At 46.6% G+C, this 21,131-nt stretch overlaps 1 protein-coding gene across 4 annotated transcripts in view; it reads right to left on the bottom strand.

Annotated features, from left to right (window-relative positions):
* The window catches only part of HEATR4 (HEAT repeat containing 4), a 50,551-nt gene extending 30,376 nt beyond the window's left edge, over nt 1-20,175 (bottom strand). For 2 of the 4 annotated variants that reach the window (XM_031668002.1, XM_031668003.1), the window contains exons 1-6: nt 19,613-20,175; nt 12,920-13,872; nt 11,349-11,536; nt 9,543-9,683; nt 4,704-4,907; nt 2,718-2,861 (exon numbers count right to left, since the gene is read on the bottom strand). In XM_031668002.1, the coding sequence (XP_031523862.1) occupies nt 2,718-2,861; nt 4,704-4,907; nt 9,543-9,683; nt 11,349-11,536; nt 12,920-13,800 (1,558 nt within the window). In that variant the 5' untranslated portion in view covers nt 13,801-13,872; nt 19,613-20,175. Of the gene's footprint in view, nt 1-2,717; nt 2,862-4,703; nt 4,908-9,542; nt 9,684-11,348; nt 11,537-12,919; nt 13,873-19,577 lie in introns of all 4 variants that reach the window. The other 2 variants (XM_017961352.3, XM_009211923.4) reach the window with 2 other exon arrangements.
* Nucleotides 20,176-21,131: the final 956 nt, after the last annotated feature.

Below are 21,131 nucleotides of genomic sequence, written 5' to 3'. Positions count from 1 at the left end.
TTGCAGTTGCTTAGTGCTATATAATATAATTACAGTTTAGCTGAGCCCTTGAGATGGGCAGGATTTTATGCTCAAGGTGTTAAAGCTCAACTCTGTGCTGGTATGCCAGTTCCCAGTCCTTCATCATCTGGCCTCTAAACAGCTATATTCAAGCTGAAGGAGAATGTTTCCAGCTATGCTACAGTGAACTACACCATTAGTTTTAGTGATTAAAAGCAACCAATTTGCCCCATGAGCCTTTATATAGATAGACAGATAGATATAGATATTTATTTATTTATTTATTTAATATATTTTTTGAGACAGAGTCTCGCTCTGTTGCCTGGACTGGAGTGCAGTGGTGTGATCTCCGCTCACTGCAAGCTCCGCCTTCTGGGTTCACGCCATTCTCCTGCCTCAGCCTCCCGAGTAGCTGGGACTACAGGCGCCCGCCACCTCGCCCGGCTAGTTTTTTGTATGTTTAGTAGAGATGGGGTTTCACGGTGTTAGCCAGCATGGTCTCAATCTCCTGACCTTGTGATCCACCTTCCTTGCCCTCCCAAAGTGCTGGGATTACAGGCGTGAGCCCCTGCGCCCAGCCAAGCCTTTATATTTGTAAGAACAATTATATTTAGGTAGTGCTTTATAATATAGTGTTTTCACATTGATTATCTCATTGTCTTTCAATGTTGGTTGAATTAGGCAAGGTAGGTATCGTAGAGCTCACCAGGGAGTCTTTTTTGGTTCAACTAAACATTAAGGTTCATAAGATTGTCATGGGCCATGCATGGCACCAGAAGGATATGGGACAGGAGCATAGTTTGTCAACAGGGCAGCAGCATCAGGCATCCCTATTGGCTGGTGTTGTTTTTTTGTTTTTGTTGTTGTTGTTGTTGTTGTTTTTTGAGATAGAGTTTTTGCTCTGTTGCCCAGGCTGGAGTGCAATGGCACAATCTTGACTCACTGCAACCTCTGCTTCCTGGGTTCAGGCGATGCTTCTGCCTCAGCCTCCCGAGTATCTGGGACTACAGGCACCTGTCACCTTGCCTGGCTAATTTTTGTACTTTTAGTAGAGATGAGGTTTCACCATGTTGGCCAGGCTGGTCTTGAACTCTTGACCTCAGGTGATCCACCTGCCTCGGCTTTCCGAAGTTCTGGGATTACAAGCGTGAGCCACCACGCCTGGCCTTGGCTGGAGTTCTTAAGGCTGTCTTGAGCATTCCACAGAGTCTTGGGGACAGCACAGGAGCATATTGTTTATTCACTGGGTGAAATTATGCTTTACAGGAACTAATATCTCTTATGAAAATTCCATAGACACAATTCTAGGGTCCACAAAGGGCTGGCCTGTTATAAGTTATAGTATCCAGGGAGGCCCAAACTATAGTGTCCCTATCAAGTATTTATATTTCACTTATAACTCTTCTCAGTCCCAATGTAATTTATCAATCAGGGTTTATATCATAACCAATGTTGCCTATAAAGGTGTTCTTATCAGGTTTTTAGGGGAACAGGTGGGCATTTAACTGAAGTTCAAAATCTCAAGTAGGAAGGGGAAAGGTTTGTTATCCCTTTGTCTGCCACTACTCTCATTTTATAGATAAGGAAATTGAAGCTCAGAGAGGTTAGCTAACTGCCCAAGGAATGGCACAGCTGAGCCCATGAATCATATTTTAAGATTTTGTCAGGCGCAGTGGCTCATGCCTGTAATCCCAGCACTTTGGGAGGCCGAGACGGGCGGATCACGAGGTCAGGAGATCGAGACCATCCTGGCTAACACGGTGAAACCCCGTCTCTACTAAAAAATACAAAAAATTAGCCGGGCGAGGTGGCAGGCGCCTGTAGTCCCAGCTACTCGGGAGGCTGAGGCAGGAGAATGGCGTAAACCCGGGAGGCAGAGCTTGCAGTGAGCTGAGATCCGGCCACTGCACTCCAGCCTGGGCGACAGAGCGAGACTCCGTCTCACTCAAAAAAAAAAAAAAAAAAAAAAAAAAGATTTTGTCAGGCGCAGTGGCTCATGCCTGTAATCCCAGCACTTTGGGAGGCTGAGGTGTGTGGGTCACTTGAGGTTAGGAGTTCAAGACCAGCCTGGCCAACATGGTGAAACCCTGTCTCTACTAAAAATACAAAAAAATTAGCCGGGCATGGTGGCATATGCCTGTAGTCCCAGCTACTTGGGAGACTAAGGCAGGAGAATTGCTTGAACCTGGGAGGCGGAGGTTGCAGTGAGCAGAGATCGCGCCACTGCACTCCAGCCTGGGCGACAGAGCAAGACTCTGTCTCTAAATCAATCAATCAATCAATCAGTCAATCAATAAAGCATGGGATCTTGGCTGGGCACAGTGGCTTATGCCTGTAATCCCAGCAGTTTGGGAGGTTGAGGTGGGAGGATTACTTGAGGCCATGAGTTCAAGACTAGCCTGGTCAACATAGCAAGACACAGTCTCTACCAACAAAAGAAAAGAATGGGATCTTCAAGGTGGGAAATGTTAACTTCCCTGCAGGCCACTGAGCAAACAAAAGGTGATGAAATGTAGTTCAAAAATTACTGGACTAGAAGTCTGGAATTTTAATCTCATGTCTATTGCTGATAAGCATGTATATATAGGCCAGTCTCTGAGTCTTGGTTTCCACATTTGTAAAATAATCTCAGATCAGCCCTGGGTCCCTACCAGTCCAGATGTTCCATGGCTTTATGAGTTGCTTATGTTCTCAAGCAGTTCAGCTTTAGCTCTCACCTGAGTCCCTCTGGCTGGTGGCAATCCGGGGCCGTTCCAAAGCAGCTGTGGCACATGTGGTGATAGCTTGGATCCGAACGTCATCATGCAGGTCTCCCAAGCTCCGAAGCAGGTTCTCCACTGTCTCATGGTGCCACTCTATGACTGAGCCACAGTGAGGGAAATGAAAAGAGAACCACCTAGTTAGGATTAGATATTGTGCTGCAGGCAGGTGACAAGAAGTCTGCCCTTCACCCAGAATAATTCAAGCAAAACATTTGGTCAGAAAAATAAAGGGCCCAGAGATGGGGTCTTTAGGGAGTTATTTCTCTGATGATCCATGTACCCTCTTCAGGTAAGTTCCCAGATAAAACTTCTCCCAACCCCATCGTATCTATCTCGCTTTCGTTAAATAAGTTTTTGTTGTAACCATCTGGGAAATAAAAGGGACAATAAAACAAAGTAGTTAAGGGTACTTTGTTTTCAGACATACCTGGTTTGGGATCGCAGTTATTAGCTGTGTGACTGTGGATAAGTTACTTAACCCTGAGCCTGAGATTTCTTATTTGTAATACGGGCATAATACTAGAATCCACATATTGAGTTACTCTTAGTGTTAAATGAGTTAACTAGACAAAGTGTTTAGCAAAATGCCTGACAAGATAATGAAGGTTCAATAAGTGTTAATTATTGTGGTTTTCATTAGGTTCTTTGTCTTTGAGGGCACTTCCATTTGGCTTTCGACATCTTCTTCATTTTAGTTGCTAACTACTCTTTTGGCAGGTATCAGACTTTTATTTCAAAGCTCCTACTATCTGTAGGTGCTTCCTTCAGTCTTTTTTGTTGTTGTTTATCTGATCCAGTTTACCTAATGGATCGCCTCTCTTTTTCCTGCACTAACTAAACTTGTCTATCATGTTCTGAAAGCCAACAGCTGTTGAGTTCTCAAATACCATAGCTTTCAACAGTCCTTGCCAGGCCATTACTTTGTCCCAGGCACTCAGACTTCTACTCTCCTATCTTTGGAGGCAAAGTAAGTATAGGATAGCCCCAACTCTACGAATGAATTTTGGAGAGGGGTTACTGATACCACAGTCAACTACAACATGGACAACGGTTGGACAGCATATTTTGTTCTTCCCTTCATGCATCATTTACATAAAGTTTGGAAATCAATAAGATAGGGTTGCCTGGGTGTAGTGGCTTACGCTTGTAATCCCAGCACTTTGGGAGGCCAAGGCCAGGAGATCACCTGAAGTCAGGAGTTCGAGACCAGCCTGGCCAACATAGTGAAACCCTGTTTCTACTAAAAATACAGAAATTAGCCAGACATCGTGGCACATGCCCATAGTCCCAGCTACTCGGGAGGCTGAGGCAGGAGAATCGCTTGAACCTGGGAGGTAGAGGTTGCAGTGAGCCAAAATCAAGTGCCATTGCACTCCAGCCTGGGAGACAGAGTGAAATTCCATCTTGGAAAAAAAAAAAAGGGCTGGCGCGGTGGCCAAGGCAGGCAGATCACCTGAGGTCAGGAGTTCGAGACCAGTCTGGCCAACATGGTGAAACCCCATCTCTACTAAAAATACAAAAAGTTAAGCAAGCGTGGTGGTAGGTGCCTATAATCCTAGCTACTCAGGAGGCTGAGGCAGGAGAATCACTTGAACCCAGGAAGCCGAGGTTTCAGTAAACTGAGATCCCACCATTGCACTCCAGCCGAGGCAACAAGAGTGAAACTCTGTCTCAAAAAAAAAAAAAAAAAAAAAAGATAGGATCCCTGCCTCTGAAGAGTCTTCAGTGTAATGAGTTTCTACAAATTACTGAAGTAATACCCACCCATGCAAAAAGCACCCAGATATATGTCAACTGAAGTTCATCTAACACCCAATGTGTGAACCAGATTTTTACATTTCACAAAGGAGGGATGGATTTTTCAAAGACTGAGAAAGCCTAGTCCCAGATGAGAACCACTTCTCACAAACATACAGTATCTCAGGACCTCCCTTCACTCACTCAGAGCCCAGGCAGTCTTCCATTCCTTCAACATCCTCCGCAGGACCACCAGTTCCCAGGTGACATCCTCCTGCAGTGATTTTGCCTGCTTCTTCAATCTCCTGGTCTTAATAGGCACATCCTTCTCACCCACCTGCTGCAGCATATCCTTGGCGGGGGTGGGCAAAGCAGTCCAGCGCAGGGCTCCTTGCACAGGTCTGCAAGCTGTGCAACATGGCAGTGTGAGGTCTTCTTACCCCACTGCCTTAGGCCCTGCCACACAGTGGCCCCAGCTTGCATCCTATTCTCATTCCTGACTAATACCAAAGCAAAACCCTCAAGAGTGAATTTCCCCATAATTATATGGGGAACTGAGTACAAACACACAGGGAATTATGGAAAGTCCTGACTACAGACATGGTAAGCCATGATGATGATGGGGGTGAGAGATTTGTGGGGGGAAATTGAGATATCTACAAACCTTTTTATAAGTTTAAGGGTTATCTTTAGGAACCTAAATCTTTAGGAACATAAATATGTTTATACGTAATGAGATTTGCTCATAAAATTCAATATTTGATACATTGCAATTTAGTGTCATTGGCCATTATTTCTAAAGTATTAAGTTTTCCTTTTAATGTTTTTAATTTGGGGAGAGTAATGGTGCTATAAGCTGTGAAAATTTAAAGATTTTAACATCTCTGAGTTTTTCCTCATGACAACAGAAATTTGAGAACAGAAAAAACCATAAATATTAAATATAGTTAGAAAAGCTATAGTTGGCCGGGCGTGGTGGCTCACGCCTGTAATCCCTGCACTTTGGGAGGCCGAGGTGAGTGGATCGTGAGGTCAGGAAATCGAGATCATCCTGGCTAACACAGTGAAAACTAAACTGTCTCTACTAAAATACAAAAAATTAGCTGGGCGTGGTGGCATGTGCTTATAGTCCCAGCTACTTGGGAGGCTGAGGTAGGAGAATCGCTTGAACCCGAGAGGCAGAGGTTGCAGTGAGCCAAGATCATGCCACTGCACTCCAGCCCGGATGACAGAACGAGACTCCATTCTTAAAAAAAAAAAAAAAAAAAAAAAAAAAAAAAAAGCTATAGTTACATTTTCTGAACTTAATGTTTTTCATGGTGTCAAATTTAGAAAGCCTCTTTCTCAGAAAAAAAGCTGTAGGGAGAAGAAGAAGGGAAAATGATAAAAACATTTCCAGACATACTAAATTCATTATTCACACTGCCTATTAGTCTCATGTTCTAATCAGTCACTATCAGCCATTCCTGTTTTTTTCCAAGATTTCATTCCAACTCTTAACATGTTTAGATTTGCTCTGAATCAATTCTTTCCTTTGAGCAAGGAAGGCATAACATTTCTTTCTTCTAATGTAAAAAGAGTCCTGTGAGGCGTGGTGCAGCGGCTCACGCCTGTAATCCCAGCACTTTGGGAGGCTAAAGCAGGTGGATCACTTGAGGTCAGGAGTTAGAGACCAGCCTGACCAACATGGTGAAACCCCATCTCTACTAAAAATACAAAAACTTGCCAGGCGTGGTGGCGGGCACCTGTAATCCCAGCTACTTGGAGGCTGAAGCAGAAGAATCACTCGAACTGGGAAGGCAGAGGTTGCAGTGAGCTGAGATTGTGCTCCAACCTGGGTGACAAAGAGAGACTCCATCTCAAAAAAAAAAGAAAAGAAAAAAGAAAAAAGATTTCTGTGAGACTCCAGGGCAGTTTAGCAAAGATGCCCATATAGTGCATCTCCTCCACATGGTCCCCACCAGCTTGGGACATGCTGGGGGACTCAGCCACTCTACTGAGGCCTCCCTCCTTTGTGAGGTAGGGTATGTACAACTAGGAGCTGTGGAACCACCTCTGACAGGCCAGCTCACACTTTGCCATGTGACCCTCCCCGACTTCTCTCAGCTGACTTGAAATCCCTCCTGAAGAGGTGAGAAATAGCTGAATTAATCCCATTTCTCCTATATCCCTCTGCTCAAGGAGTTAAAATGGATTTGTGGTGAGCAAGTCTTAGATCTCTGATATTTAACCCCATGAGAATAAAAAATACAACTGCCAACATTTACTTTAGTTCCAGTCCTTTGGGTTATAGATGGATAGAAACACATCCACTAGCCACCTTCCACATCAACAGTCATCTAAAGCCGGGGTCCCTAACTCCCAGGCCATGGGCCTATACCAGTTCATGGCCTGTAAGGAACCGGGCCACCACAACAGGAGGTGAGCGGTGGGCAGGCAAGCATTACCGCTGAGCTCTGCCTCCTGTCAGATCAGCAGTGGCCTTAGAGTCACATAGGAGCATGAACCTTATTGTGAACTGCACATGTGAGGGATCTAGGTTGTGCATCCTTTATGATAATCTAATGCCTGATGATCTGAGGTGGAACCGTTTCATCTTGAAACCATCCCCACCCCGCTGGTCTGTGGAGAAATTGTCTTCCCCGAAACCAGTCCCTAGTGCCAAAAAGGTTGAGGACTGCTGATCTAAAGGGAGCACACAAAGTAATGACTCTTGGCAGGGCACAGTGGCTTGTGCCTATAATCCCAGATCTTTATTTGGGAGGCTGAGGTGGGAGGATCCCTTGTGGCCAGGAGTTTGAGACCAGCCTGGGCAACATAGTGAGACCCTATGCCCTGATCCTCCTGCATCAGCCTCGCGAGTGACTGGGACTCCAGGTGTGTGCCACCACGCCCCACTAATTTTTTTTTTTTTTTTTTTTGAGACGGAGTCTCGCTGTGTCTCCCAGGCTGGAGTGCAGTGGCGTGATCTCGGCTCACTGCAAGCTCCGCCTCCCGGGTTCACGCCATTCTCCCGCCTCAGCCTCCCAAGTAGCTGAGACTACAGGCGCCCGCCACCACGCCCGGCTAGTTTTTTTTGTATTTTTAGTAGAGACGGGGTTTCACCATGTTAGCCAGGATAGTCTCGATCTCCTGACCTCGTGATCCACCCGCCTCGGCCTCCCAAAGTGCTGGGATTACAGGCTTGAGCCACCGCGCCCGGCCAACCCACTAATTTTTGTATTTTTTCGTAGAGACGGGGTCTCACCTTGTTGCCTAGGCTAGTCTTAAACTGCTAGGCTCAAGTGATCTGCCTGCCTCATCAAATTGTATGGTTTGACAGGATTAATTTTATAGTATGTAAATTCAAGCCCAATAAAGCTGTTATTGAAAAGGAATCCCCTGGCTGGGAGAGTGGCTCATGCCTGTAGTTGCAACACTTTGGGAGTCTGAACAGGGTGCATCACTTGAGCCCAGAAGTTTGAGACCAGCCTGGGCAACACAGTAAGACCTTGTCTCTACAAAAATTTGCTGGGTATAGTGGTGTGCACCTGTAGTTCCAGCTACTCAGGAGAGTGAGGTGGAAGGATCGCTTGAACTCAGGCAGGTAAAGGCTGCAGTGAGCCATGATTGTACCACTGCGCTCAGCCTGTCAAGAAAAGAAGAGAAGAGGGAGAGGTAAGGGGAGGGAGAGGGAGAGGGGGAGAGAGGAGAGGACAGGAGAGGAGAGGGAGACAGAGAGAAAGGAAGGAAAGGGAGAAGGAAAGGAAGGAAGGAAGGAAGGAAGGAAGGAAGGAAGGAAGGAAGGAAGGAAGGAAGGAAGGAAGGAAGGAAGGAGGAAAGAAAAAGAGGCTGGGCACAGTGGCTCAGGCCTGTAATCCTAGCACTTTGGAAGCCGAGGTGGACAGATCACGAGGTCAAGAGACCGAGACCATCCTGACCAACATGGTGAACCCCATCTCTACTAAAAATACAAAAATTAGCTGGGCATGGTGGCACGTGCCTATAGTCTCAGCTACTCTGGAGGCTGAGCCAGGGGAATTGCTTGAACCAGGAAGATGGAGGTTGCAGTGAGCCAAGATCACGCCACTGCACTCCAGCCTGGGCAACAGAGTGAGACTTTGTCTCAAAAACAAACAAACAAAAAAAGCCAGCTTGTGTGGAAATCCTGTGGCTATCCACAGCTGTCTGGCGGGGCAGAATGTGCCTGTGCCTCCAAGGGTAGACTGGGCCCAGGGAAGGACTTCTTGCCAAGTGGGTGCAAAGGCACAGCTAGGAGGCCAGGCAACCCTGTCAGCCAGGCGTGGTGGCATGCACCTGTAATTCCAGCTACTCTGGAGGCTGAGGCAGGGGAATTGCTTGAACCAGGAAGATGGAGGTTGCAGTGAGCCGAGATCATGCCACTGCACTCCAGCCTGGGCGACAGAGCAAGACTCTGTCTCCAAAAAAAGAAAAAAAAAAAAAAAAAAGAATGGGTGACAACTGCTGTTAGTTTCTGCACACCACTGGGCCCATCTGAACAGTAATCCTGCAAAGAGTTATGGGAAATGGAGTCTTGTGGAGGATGTGCACATTTTGTTTCATAAGCTAATTTCTTGGCCACCTTCTTTCCCTCTTTGTCTTACAGAGTGAAGAATGATGAACTTGTGAAAGTTCAGGTATGGGTGGGCTGAGTGTGGAGTGGGAGGGTAAAGCCAGCCCCAGGGAAAAGGGCAGAATGCTGGCTCAGGAGTTTGATGCACTTTCCCCGTTAGCTGCACTTTCCCTGTTAGCATTGAGATAGGAGCTGCCTTATTGGTAACTATTGGCCCTAAACCACTTGGTTATACCTAAGTTATATCAGATCTCAAATGATTGTATGTTCCTGTGAGGCTCTTCCTAGTTATAGTTAGTATTTTATAATTTCGTGAGATTATTTTTAGTACGTAGAAAGGGGATTGCCTAGATGCTAATGGTGCTTCAGCCCATGAACTGGGAACTCTAGCACATGAATAGTGGGTAATGATGGGAAGCAGCCCCATTCCCATTATTAACCCCTGCCTTCCCTGTTAGCTTCCTGCTTACGTGCTTCAGGAATTGCCTGGGCACTCCACTTTTCTGGAGTTTCAGGGAAGACCTTAGATAGCTGCTTATTGTACCGATTTAGGTTTTCCAGGACAATCTGGTCTCTCTTTGCACCAATCTGGTGGATGATCTGGACTTCATCTGTGAACAGACAAAGAAACAATGAGTCTCCTGTGACCTCCCTCTTTCCTTTCTCCCCGGGTTCCCAATCACCAGGATCAGACCCAACTTCCATTTGCACTAATCTAAGCCCCTGGGATCCATGACTGCCATACTCTGGGGCATCCCTTGAAGGTGACCATTGCTTGGAAATATCACAGTGATAAGTCACCGTAGTGTCAGTGGGGAAAAAAAAAAGAAAGAAATGTCATAGCTAGTCACCTCATTAGAGGCCTAGGAGCCAAGGATGGTGCTTTCCTTCCTAAGGCAGAACCTATGGCTGGGTGCGGTGGCTCACACCTGTAATCTCAGCACTTTGGGAGGCCGAGGTGGGTGGATCACATGGTCAGGAGTTCAAGACCAGCCTAGGCAACATTGTAAGACTCCATCTCTATAAAAATACAAAAATTAGCTGGGTACAGCTACTCGGGAGGCTGAGGCAGGAGAATCACTTGAGCCTGAGAGGTAGAGGTTGCAGTGGAGATAGCACCACTGCACTCCAGCCTAGGCAATGGAGTGAAACCATTTCAAAAATAAGAAAAGAACCGGCCAGGAGCGGTGGCTCACGCCTGTAATCCCAGCACTTTGGGAGGCCGAGGAGGGCAGATCACAAGGTCAAGAGATTGCGACCATTCTGGCCAACATGGTGAAACCCGTCTCTACTAAAAATACAAAAATTAGCTGGGCGTGGTGACGCGCACTTATAATCCCAGCTACTTGGGAGGTGGAGGCAGAGGTTGCAGGGAGCCAAGATTGTGTCACTGCACTCTGGCCTGGCGACAGAGCAAGACTCTGTCTCAAAAAATAAAGAAAGAAAAAGAAAAGAGAAGAACCTATGTAACCACTTAGAGGCCTTATCCCTTATGAAAAGCTAGATACTAAAAAAGAGGCACCTAATTAATCCCATCAGTGATGAATACCTTAGAGTAATTTTGTTAAACACTTTGAGAAGACTTTCAGCTGCAGCAGTTTAGGAACAAGATGGGGCTTGGGAAGAAGAAACAGCTAGGAACACAAAGACCTAGATTGGGTATCCCGGAAGCCCAGGCATCTAAGGGACAGCAGTAGCGAAGGAGAAGGTGGCGAACATTTACTGAACACCTTAAACAGACACTGGGCAAGAAACATTACAGATGCTTTCTCATCTACTCTACTCAAAGTGCATTTTCCTTAACATCACTTCACAAATAAGGTACTTGTGGCTGAGAGGAATTATGTAATTTACTGAAGTTTACTAAAAAAATACTGAGCCAGGATTTAAACTCAAATGTGCCTGACTCCAAAGCCCTGATTTTTTCCCAACATCGCACCTTGGTGGGATCATACCTCGAAGTGAGAGAAGGGAGAAGGGTGGACAGAGAAGAGATGGATTGTTCCCAAAGTCTTGCCTACTTTACAGTTCCACCCTTCGTTGCCTCTTCAGTAAGATGGAGGGATAGAAAAAGCAGGGAGAGAGAGCAGTGCCCTCCCTATTAGCGATCACTCCCCGACCCGACTCCTGTGCTGGTGTGGGTGTGGGTCATAACATGGAAACCTGGGTCACCCAGGGCCTCTCCATACCCACAACTGTTTCCAACCCCCAGCGATCTTCCACCTCCCTGGCCCATGTCCCCCTGTGCCCCTACCGCAGGGCCCCAGCTCTATTACCAAAGTAAATCTCCTGTTCAAAGGTGTTATCTGTGCAGTAGGCAAACTTTCCAGCTCGGGGAGTCACCTGGCGAAAGTGGCTCTGGGTTTGGGGCTGGGAGAGGCTCCTCTTTTCATGGATATCCTCCGTGGTCTTGTTGTCAGGCATGATTTCAACTGTCTCTGCTTGTTGGAAGTAACTGGGCAATCTTGGCAGGGGTGAGAAAGGAGGGAAAAGGGGGAAAGAGTAGGAGGTGGATCCCCCTTTCCATTAAATCCACAGAGGTAGAGGTTGCAGTGGAGATAGCACCACTGCACTCCAGCCTAGGCAATGGGAGTGAAACCATTTCAAAAATAAGAAAAGAACCGGCCAGGTGCGGTGGCTCACTCCTGTAATCCCAGCACTTTGGGAGGCCGAGGAGGGCCTTTCCTCCTTTGTTCCCTTTCCTCTTTAAGCTCTGCTCTTATACACGTGAGCATCGCAGAACACCAATGTTTAACTTTTAGCCTTGTCGCCATGGTGCCAGTTGAATGTGGAGCTGTCAGAAGGGCTTGTCTACAGCCGCCCTGCCTGGCTCCTGAAGGATCCACACCTTCTGCATCCACCAAGCAGCATGGCAGAGTGGCTGTGCTCCAGCATAACCCTTTTTAAACATTCATACCCTTAGAGGCGGCATGGCCTTGGGGAAGGGATCCTACCTCCTTCGTCATCTCACTTTGTCTATTCTGTGTGTGGTTATTTAATGTCCATCTACCTGGTGGTGAACAGGCTGTAAGCTCCTTAAAGGTACATGTCTGTGTCTATTGCTTTTACATTGTATTCCCAGCACTTTGCAGAGTACCTGGAAAGTAGCAAGAACATAATTTATATTTGTCCAATAAATGAACAAATAAATGGATTTCCACTGATTTTTCATTCACTCTTGGAAATCAGGGATAGTGTAATAGCTCCGGTGTTTCCTCTAGCTATAAATGAGGTGGAAGCAATCTAAGAAACATGTAGTCATCTTCTTCTCTCAGGTTGTCTGGTTCTCTGTCCTGCAGCTAGTCAGTGTTTGAGTCAGTGACACACTGGTTCCTTATTCAGAGTGAGGCAGGACCAAACCTCAGTGCTATGAGGTTCCTGCCTTCCTCAATCCACCAAGGATACATTTCTGGGAGCACTTGGTTGGTAACTACACCAGCAGTCTGATGGCAAAGTCTGCTGGAGAAGGTTGAGAACCAATCCCTTTAAGAGCAGTGGTTCCCAGCTGGGAATGACTTTGTCCCTCTTGGAGACATTTGGCAGTGTCTGAGACATCTTTGGTTGTCACAGCTAGGAGGTCGTGCTCTGGTGGGTATGAGCCAGGGATGCTGCTAGCATCCCATAATGAACAGGGCGGTTCCCACAACAAAAATTATCCAACCCAGAATGTCAGCAGTGCAGATTGAGAAACCTTACTTTGCAGAGCTCTCAGAGAGCAGGCCGGTGGTGGAGAACATGAAATTGATGGGAGAGTGCATTCTAAAATCGGGAGTGTGAGTCCCCCTGGGAGTCCCTGAAGGGGAGTCAGGGATTATCAAGGGTGCACTTGAGGCCCTGGCCAGTATACCTGTAGTAAACAGGAAGCAGCAGTTCTGGTTTCTTCTTTTCCTGTGGGGGCAGGATGACACTTTGATCCTCAAACTCTGCTGCCTCTTCTGCCTCCAGCTGTTTCAGGAGCTCCAGGTCGCTGGCAGAGGTAAGTTCATCCCGGATGTGACTCCAGTCGTACTGCTGTCGCAGGAAGCTCTGCCACTTGTTGGGGGATGCCCCAGGCCTTTGAGGACGCTTGTTCTGAATCCATCGGGCTGTGCGCTTGTTCAGCTTTTCCAGCACAGTGGCCTCCCACGCTCTGGCCTCCTTCTCAGGAGGCGGAAGCCAGGCTTCTCTTTCCTCCAGGTTCACATCTGGAGAAGGTGGCCGACCCAGCATATCTGGATGCATGCAGGGATGATGGATGAGAGGGCGGGGTGCTTCCCGGACGGTGCTGGCTGGCTTTGATTTCTTCAGCTTCTTTTCAGGATTGGCAGAGCTTTCTGTCTTCACCGCCAGGGAGGTGTCTCCTGTTAAGAGACTTGAGGAACTCAGGAACTTGAGGCGAACAGGTTTCCGAGGCTGGGCCTTCCTGATCCGGGGAGTATGGATGATGTCATTGGTGTTGTAGAGGTGGTCAAAGCTGTACTGGCTATAAGGAATGCTGGGCAGTCCTCGCTGCCACACCACCTCCTGAGAGAAGCTGAGGTTTGCAGCAGCCATTTTCAAATATTGGCTCTTGCGGTGTAGACAGTACTGTGAGCTGGAGAAGACCATAGGCACATTGGAGACAGAGGCACACTCCTCCTTGCCTTTCAGTTTTGAGTAGTTTAAAATCATGCCCCATCCCAGCCGTGGGGGCAGTGACTGATAGAAGCAATGGGGGAGAAAGATCTTTCCCTTCTGGGTCCTGGTCATACTGCGTTGCAGCAAATGCTTCCTTCCACGCTGCCTGGCCTAGAGGCAAGGCCTGGAGATGAGACCTGGCACCTGTTAAGGGAATGGGAGGAACTGATGAGAGCTCTAGGGCAGCCGAAATTGGTAGCCCATAGCAGTTCAGAAAGAGAATAACTTGAAAAACAGATGGAAAGGGGGTAAGGAAAAGCCATGTGAGTTAGAAGAACAAAAGAAGAAAATGGTACAACATCCTAAATATTTCATGTATCAGACCCTTGTTTCTGGTTCTTACACTTGTTCCCAAAGCTCAGACCCTCATCTCCGTGTGAGGGATGACTGCTTTTCAGCAGTGTCCCATGCTTCCAGTTTGTCTTCAAATGTTGCTTTCTTTCGTTCAAAAGGCTTATAGCATAAAGTTCAGACTATTCAGCATGGCATTCAGTGTTCTCCATGACTTTGGCCTCAGTTTATGACTTTGTCCTGGCGTATAACCTCTGCTTGAGCCAGTCCAGTCTCCTGGCTGTTCTCTGAGTATCCTCTCTCCACATAATGGAGCTTCCTTCTGTGTCCTCCACATGAAATGGCCTTTCATACTTGACACAAATTCTATCCAATTTCCAGGCCCAGCTCAATTTGTCCTGCTCCATAACTCTTTCTTGACCTATCCAGGCCACCAGGTCATACCCAAGTTTATAAATTACTCCTGTTCTGTACCACTTACTTTAACTGTTAATCCTATGACACCTTGCATTGTTAAATATTTGAGACTCTAACTCCATTGCCCAGTGACCATGTCTCCCATGTCTTCTGTCTTTCAGAGTCATCCAGCACACCTATTGCTACATAGTTTTTATTGTTAAAATATTTAATAGCTGTAGGCTGGGCACAGTGGCTCACGCCTATAATCCCAACACTTTGGGAGGCCGAGGCGGGTGGGTCACCTGAGGTCTGGAGTTTGAGACCAGCCTGGCCAACATGGTGAAATCCCGTCTCTACTAAAAATACAAAAAATTAGCCGGGCGTGGTGGCATGTGCCTATAATCCCAGCTACTTGGGAGACTGAGGCAGGACAATCGCTTGAACCCAGGGCAGGGGAGATTCAGTGAGCCAAGATCATGCCATTGCACTCCAGCCTGGGCAATAAGAGCCAAACTCCGTCTCAAAATAAATAAATAAATAAATAAATAAATAACATATATATGTATGTATGTATATATATATTTAATAGCTGTAACGTATTTTATCAAATAGGTAAATGGTTTTGACTCTTCATGAATTATTGGATGGGTTGTTTCCACATTTTAGCTAGCATGGCAAACATTGTAGATAACAAATGCTTAGATTTAATGTTAGTTTAGTTTAGTTTTGTTTTCCTTTTGAAGCATTCGCTTGGCCTAATAATGATAGTTTTGGAATACCTCGCTGAGGGTTTTATGTAGGGAAGATATTATGATCTTCATTTCCTATTTTAAGAAGCTGAGGTTCAGAGAGGTAGGTAAATTGCTTCAGATCACATAGCCCGTAAGCAGAGGAGTCAGGTTTCAAACCTAGCCTGCTAAATCACAACTCTGGAGCACTTAACCTCCATGCCACACTGGCCATGGCCCAAGCACCACTCCCTACCACTCACTTTGTTGGCCTTGCCTCTCCAAGGAGCAGGTTGGCATCCTTACGTATAAGGATGAAGGAGAGACCATTATTCCACGTCTTTTTATCCTGCTAGTGTCAACTCCTGCCCTGCATCCAAGGTGCCCACACAGACCAGATCTGACTTGTTTCTCTTTCCTCCTTAACACCCAGCACATAGCCTCTCTCCCTAGGGCATGATTTCTCTTATTGTCTTCCATGTGTAAAAGTGACCATATTGTATTTCTTTCTGTTAAGGGCAAGTTCTTTTTGTGTGTGTGTGGTTTTTTTTTGTTTTTGTTTTGTTTTGTTTTTTTGAGACCGGCTGTAGTTCTGTCACTCAGGCTGGAGTGCAGCACTGGCATGATCATAGCTCACTGCAGCCTCAACGTCCTGGGCTCAAGTAATCCTCCTACTTCAGCCTCCCAAGTAGCTGGGACTACAGGTGCATGCACCACCACACCCAGCTATCTGTTTTTTATTTTTAATAGAGATGGGGTCTCACTATGTTGCCCAAGCTGGTCTCAAACTTCTGGGGTCAACAATCTGCCTGCTTTGGCCTCTCAAAGTGCTGCAATTACAGGTGTGAGCTACAGTGCTCAGCGAAGGCTCAACTTTCATCTAGATGCTATTAGGCCAGAATTGATAACCTCCCTCAAATTAAGTGACACATGATTAATATGCTATCACTTCAGGACTTTTTGTACATAAGGCTAAATGTAATTGCTTCATCTCTTCACAACCATGAAGGCAATGTCTTCATGAAGGCAAGTTAAGAGAAAGAGGGTGGTCACAAGATGATGTTTTCTCCTGAAACAGTGGCTACTCCCACTGGCTAAAAATGGAAAGGCTGGAGCAAGATGGCCAAACAGACCCCTCCAGCGATTGTCTCCATGCAGGAACACCAAACTGAACAACTGTCCCTGCAAGAAAAGTACCTTTAGGCTGGATGCTGTGGCTCACGCCTATAATCCCAGAACTTTGGGAGGCTAAGGCAGGCGAATCACTTGAAGTCAAGAGTTCAAGATTGGCCTGGTCAACATGGAGAAACCCCATCTCTACTAAAAATACAAAAATTAGCTGGGTGTGGTGGTGGGGGCCTATAATCCCAGCTACTTGGGAGGCTGAGGCAGGAGAATCACTTGAACCTGGGAAGCAGAGGTTCCAATGAGATGAAATAGTGCCACTGTGCTCCAGCCCGGGCAACAGTGAGACTCCTTATTTAAAAAAAAAAAAAAAGCATCTTCATAAGAAACAAAAAATGAGTGATCACAGTACCTGGTTTTCACATCGTATCAAGAAAACAGGCACTGAAGAGGGTGGGAAAGACAGTCCTGCATCGCCTATGCCCCCCTCCCTCACCCCTGGCACAACAGCTTGGAGAGAGAATCTGTGCATGTGGGGGAGGGAGAGGAGTGTGGGATTTTGCATTGGAACTCACTGCTTCCCTGTCACAGCACAGCACTACACTGAATAGAATTCTGCTGGCTCCCACAGAGGACGCATTTAGATCAGCTCTGGGCCAGAGGAGAATCCTCAGCCAGAGTGGGACAGACCTGAGTCCTCAGCTGGTTCTGCCACCAGCTGACCAAAGTGGCCTGGGGCCCTGAATACACGAGTGACAGTCAGGTCACAAGGACTATATTCCTTAGGCAAACCCTGGAGCTGCACTGGTCATGGAGGCAGGGGACTTTGGGTGTGTATGACCCCAAGTGACACCAGCTGTGGTGGCCAAGGGAGTGCCTGCATCATTCCTCCCCCAACTCCAGGCAGGGCAGCTCAGGGAGAGAGTCCTTCCGCTTGGGGAAAGGAGAGGGAAGAGTACTCAAGGAGTACAAACTCAGGAGACTTTGTCTTGCAGCCTGAGTAGCAACTCAACCACAGGAAAATAAAGCACCAGGCAGAATCCTAAGGCTCCTGATTCCAGGCCTTTGCTCCTACACTACGTTTCCAGACCTACCCTGCGCCAGAAGTGAATCCACTGCTCTGATGGGTCAGATTTATCCTAGCAGGATTCACCACCTGCTTGCTGACTAAAGTGCCCTTGGACTTTGAGTAAATATCAGTGGTAACTAAGCAGTTCTGGCCACAGGTCTTGGGCAGGATCCAATACTGTACTGGTCTGCAAAGCTTCAGGTGTGACTCAGTGCACTACCATCTGTGGTGGCCACGGGAGTGCTCATGTCACCCCTCCCCCAACTCCAGGCAGCCCAGTGAGGGGAGAGATTCCTGATTGGGGGAAAGACAAGAAAGAGAGAGATGTTGCCTGGGTAACCAGGGAATTCTCCCTTATCTTACCCAAGGCCACCAAGGATCCAGGAGTATCTAGGAGTTGGCAACAGTTGCAGGGGTCATAGGCTTAGGGCACCCCCGGTACACATCAGCTACAGAGACCATAGGCTTAAGTCACAACACTTAATCCCCTTTGAATATATAGAAAGCCTTCTCAAGGAGGATGGGTACAAATAAGTCCAGACTGTAAAGATTGGAATAAATACCTAACTCTTCAATGTCCAGACATTGATGACCATCCACAGCATCAATGGACTAAATAATCCAGGAGTGACAGAGATATGTGAGCTTTCCAGACAGGGAATTCAAAATTGTGGTCTTGAAGAAGCTCAAACTTTGAGATAACACAGAGAAGAAATTCAGAATTCTGTCAATTTCAAAAAGAGATTGAAATCATAAAAATCAAGCAGAAAGGCTGCTCTGCCTATGGAGTAGCCTCTAATCCCAGCACTTTGGGAGGCCGAGAAGGGCAGATCACAAGGTCAGGAGATCGAGACCATCCTGACTAACTCGGTGAAACCCCGTCTCTACTAAAAAATACAAAAAACTAGCCAGGCGTGGTGGCGGGCGCCTGTAGTCCCAGCTACTCAGGAGGCTGAGGCAGGAGAATGGCATAAACCCGGGAGGCGGAGCTTGCAGTGAGCTAAGATCCGGCCACTGCACTCCAGCCTGGGTGACAGAGCAAGACTCCGTCTCAAAAAAAAAAAAAATAACAATAATAAATAATAATACTCTCATCTTTACCAACAGATTTTGATTCTGAAGTTCTGAGGTGGAGTCCAAGAGTGTGCAGTCAGCTTCTGGGGTGGTGTTTGTTAGATATAGTTTTTTGTTTATTTATTTATTTTTGAGACAGGGCCTCACTCTGTCACCCAAGCTGGAGTGCAGTGGCACAATCATGGTTCACTGTAGCCTTGCCTCCCAGTGTCAAGCAATCCTCCTGCCTCAGCGTCCTCAGTAGCTGGGACAACAGGTGCCCACCACCGTGCCTGGCTAATGTTTTAAAACTTTTTTTTGTAGAGACAGGATCTTACTATGTTGTCCAGGCTGGTTTCAAACTCCTGGACTCAAGCGATCTTCCTGCCTTGGCCTCCCGAAATGCTGGGACTGCGCCTGGAATAGATATGGGTAAAGAACCTTTTGCATCAGACGTTTGTGTCCTGCTCCTAGAATGTTGATTCAGTACGCTGCAAGTGAGACCTAGAAATCTGCATTTTCACAAGCTCTCAGGTTTAATACACATTACATTTAAAGAAAGCACAGCCCAAAGGGTGTCAGTGGGGTGTATGAAGGAAGCCTGGTTAGTGGAGAGAGTGGGATTAGGGAACAGCTGCTTAACCTGGCTTGTTTCAAATCCCCCTTAATCCCTTTTTGCCCTCAAAAAGTTCCCCTCATTTTCCCCCTCTACTTTCTAATGCCTCACCATGCACTCACACAGCTATACGGCTGTGTCTAGAGATTGTTCTGGAAACTGCTATAAAGATGACTTGGTCTAATGCCTTGATTTTTTTTTTTTTTTTTGAGACAGGGTCTCACTCTCCTGGAGTACAGTGGCACAATCAGGGCTCACTGCAGCCTTGACCTCCTGGGATCAAGCGATCCTCCCACATAGCTGGGATTATAGGGACACAGCACCACTCTCGGTTAAATTTTTTTTTTTTTTTTTGTAGAGATAGAGTCTCACTATGTTGCTCAGGCTGGTCTTGAACTCCTGGACTCAAACGATCCTCCCACCTTGGCCTCCCAAAATGCTGAGAATATAGGCATGAGCCACTGCACCAGGCCTAATGTCCTGATTTTATAAATCCCAAAACTGGGGCCCAGAGAGAAGAGACAAAATTAAGATCACCATACTGGTTAGTATCTGAAGTAATACTGACTCTTTTCACACCTAATCCAAAGGTTTTTCAGCTACCTCAGGTTGCCTCTCATCTTCCAGCGGACGCCATCCAGCACCTTTCAGACACTGGCAAAGGAGCAGTGTTTCAAAATTACTTTCCAAATGGCCTCCTACAAGGCAGTCCTCAGACAGAAGCAAGGTTCTGCATCTTAAGCCTTCCTTGGTTTCTTAGGTTCCAAAGCTGTTTCTATCAGTCTCCAAGCAACCAACTCTTTAGAATTCCATGAGTCTACTCAGAGAACTTGTGCGTTCAGTCAGGGGTATCTTCAACTATTTATTAAATTTCCTTCTTTGTAAACTGAGCTTTGTGAAATTGCATCTTATTTATGGTGGTTTCATGGATTTTTTGGTCTTTTTTTTTTTTTTTTGAGACAGAGTCTCACTTTGTCGCCCAGACTGGAGTGCAGTGGTGTGATCTCGGCTCACTGCAACCTCTGCCTCCCGGGTTCAAGCAATTCTCCTGTCTCAGCCTCCCATTACAGGTCACACCACCACATCCCACTAATTTTTGTACTTTTAGTAGAGACGGGGTTTCAGCACTTTGGCCAGGCGGTTCTTGAACTCCTAACCTCAAGTGATGCGCCGCCATGGTGAAACCCTGACTCTACTAAAAATACAAAAATCACTGGCCATGGTGGTGCGTGACTATAATCCCAGCTACTCAAGAGGATGAGGCAGGAGAATAGCTGGAACCCGGGAGCCAGAGGTTGCAGTGAGCTGAGATCAGACCACTGCACTCCAGCCTGGGCGACAGAGCAAGACTCTGTCTTGAAGAAAAAAAAAATTAAAAAAAGAAAGGTGGCTGCGTGTGGGGTGGCTCACGCCTATAATCCCAATACTCAGGGAGGCCAAGGTGGGAGGATTGCTTAAGCCAGGAGTTTGAGACCAGGCAACATAGGGAGACCCCGTCTGTACAAACAGTCTAAAAAATTAGCCAGGTGTGGTGGTGCATGCCTGTGGTCCCAGGTACTCGGGAGGCTGAGGTGGGAGGACTGCCTAAGCCTGGGAGGTTGAGGCTGTAGTGAGCTATGATTGCACCACTGCACTCCAGCCTGGATAACACAGTGAGACACCCGTCTTAAACAAACAAACAAACAAATACTATGCATAAAACAAATACTATGCATAAAACTCAAGAAACAACAGTTTGAAGTAGTTAGATGTGTGTGTTCTTTGATTTTCATGTCTCATCTATTCTGTTTTTTGTGGTTTTTTTTGTTTTTTTTTTTTAAGAGATGAGGTATTGCTCTGTTGCCCAAGCTGGTATTGGGCTCCTCCTGGGCTCAAGCAATCTCCTGCCTAGGCCTCCCTCCGAATAGCTGGAACTACAGGCATGCACCACTGCACCCAGCAACTGGGGTAGTGTTTGACTAGTCTTTTTTAAAAATATGTTAATATCTTGGCAAAAAGTATATTTATACTGTTCTCTAACCTTTTTTCATCAGTTTCATGGAAAAATGCTCATCATATATTCTTCTGCTATATAACTTTAAACGGTTACGCTGCTTTCCTTTATGACATCACAATTAAACCG

Source organism: Papio anubis, chromosome 7, assembly GCF_008728515.1.
Source record: "Papio anubis isolate 15944 chromosome 7, Panubis1.0, whole genome shotgun sequence".
Lineage (NCBI taxonomy): Eukaryota > Metazoa > Chordata > Mammalia > Primates > Cercopithecidae > Papio > Papio anubis.
This window is presented reverse-complemented; position numbering and strand designations above follow the sequence as displayed.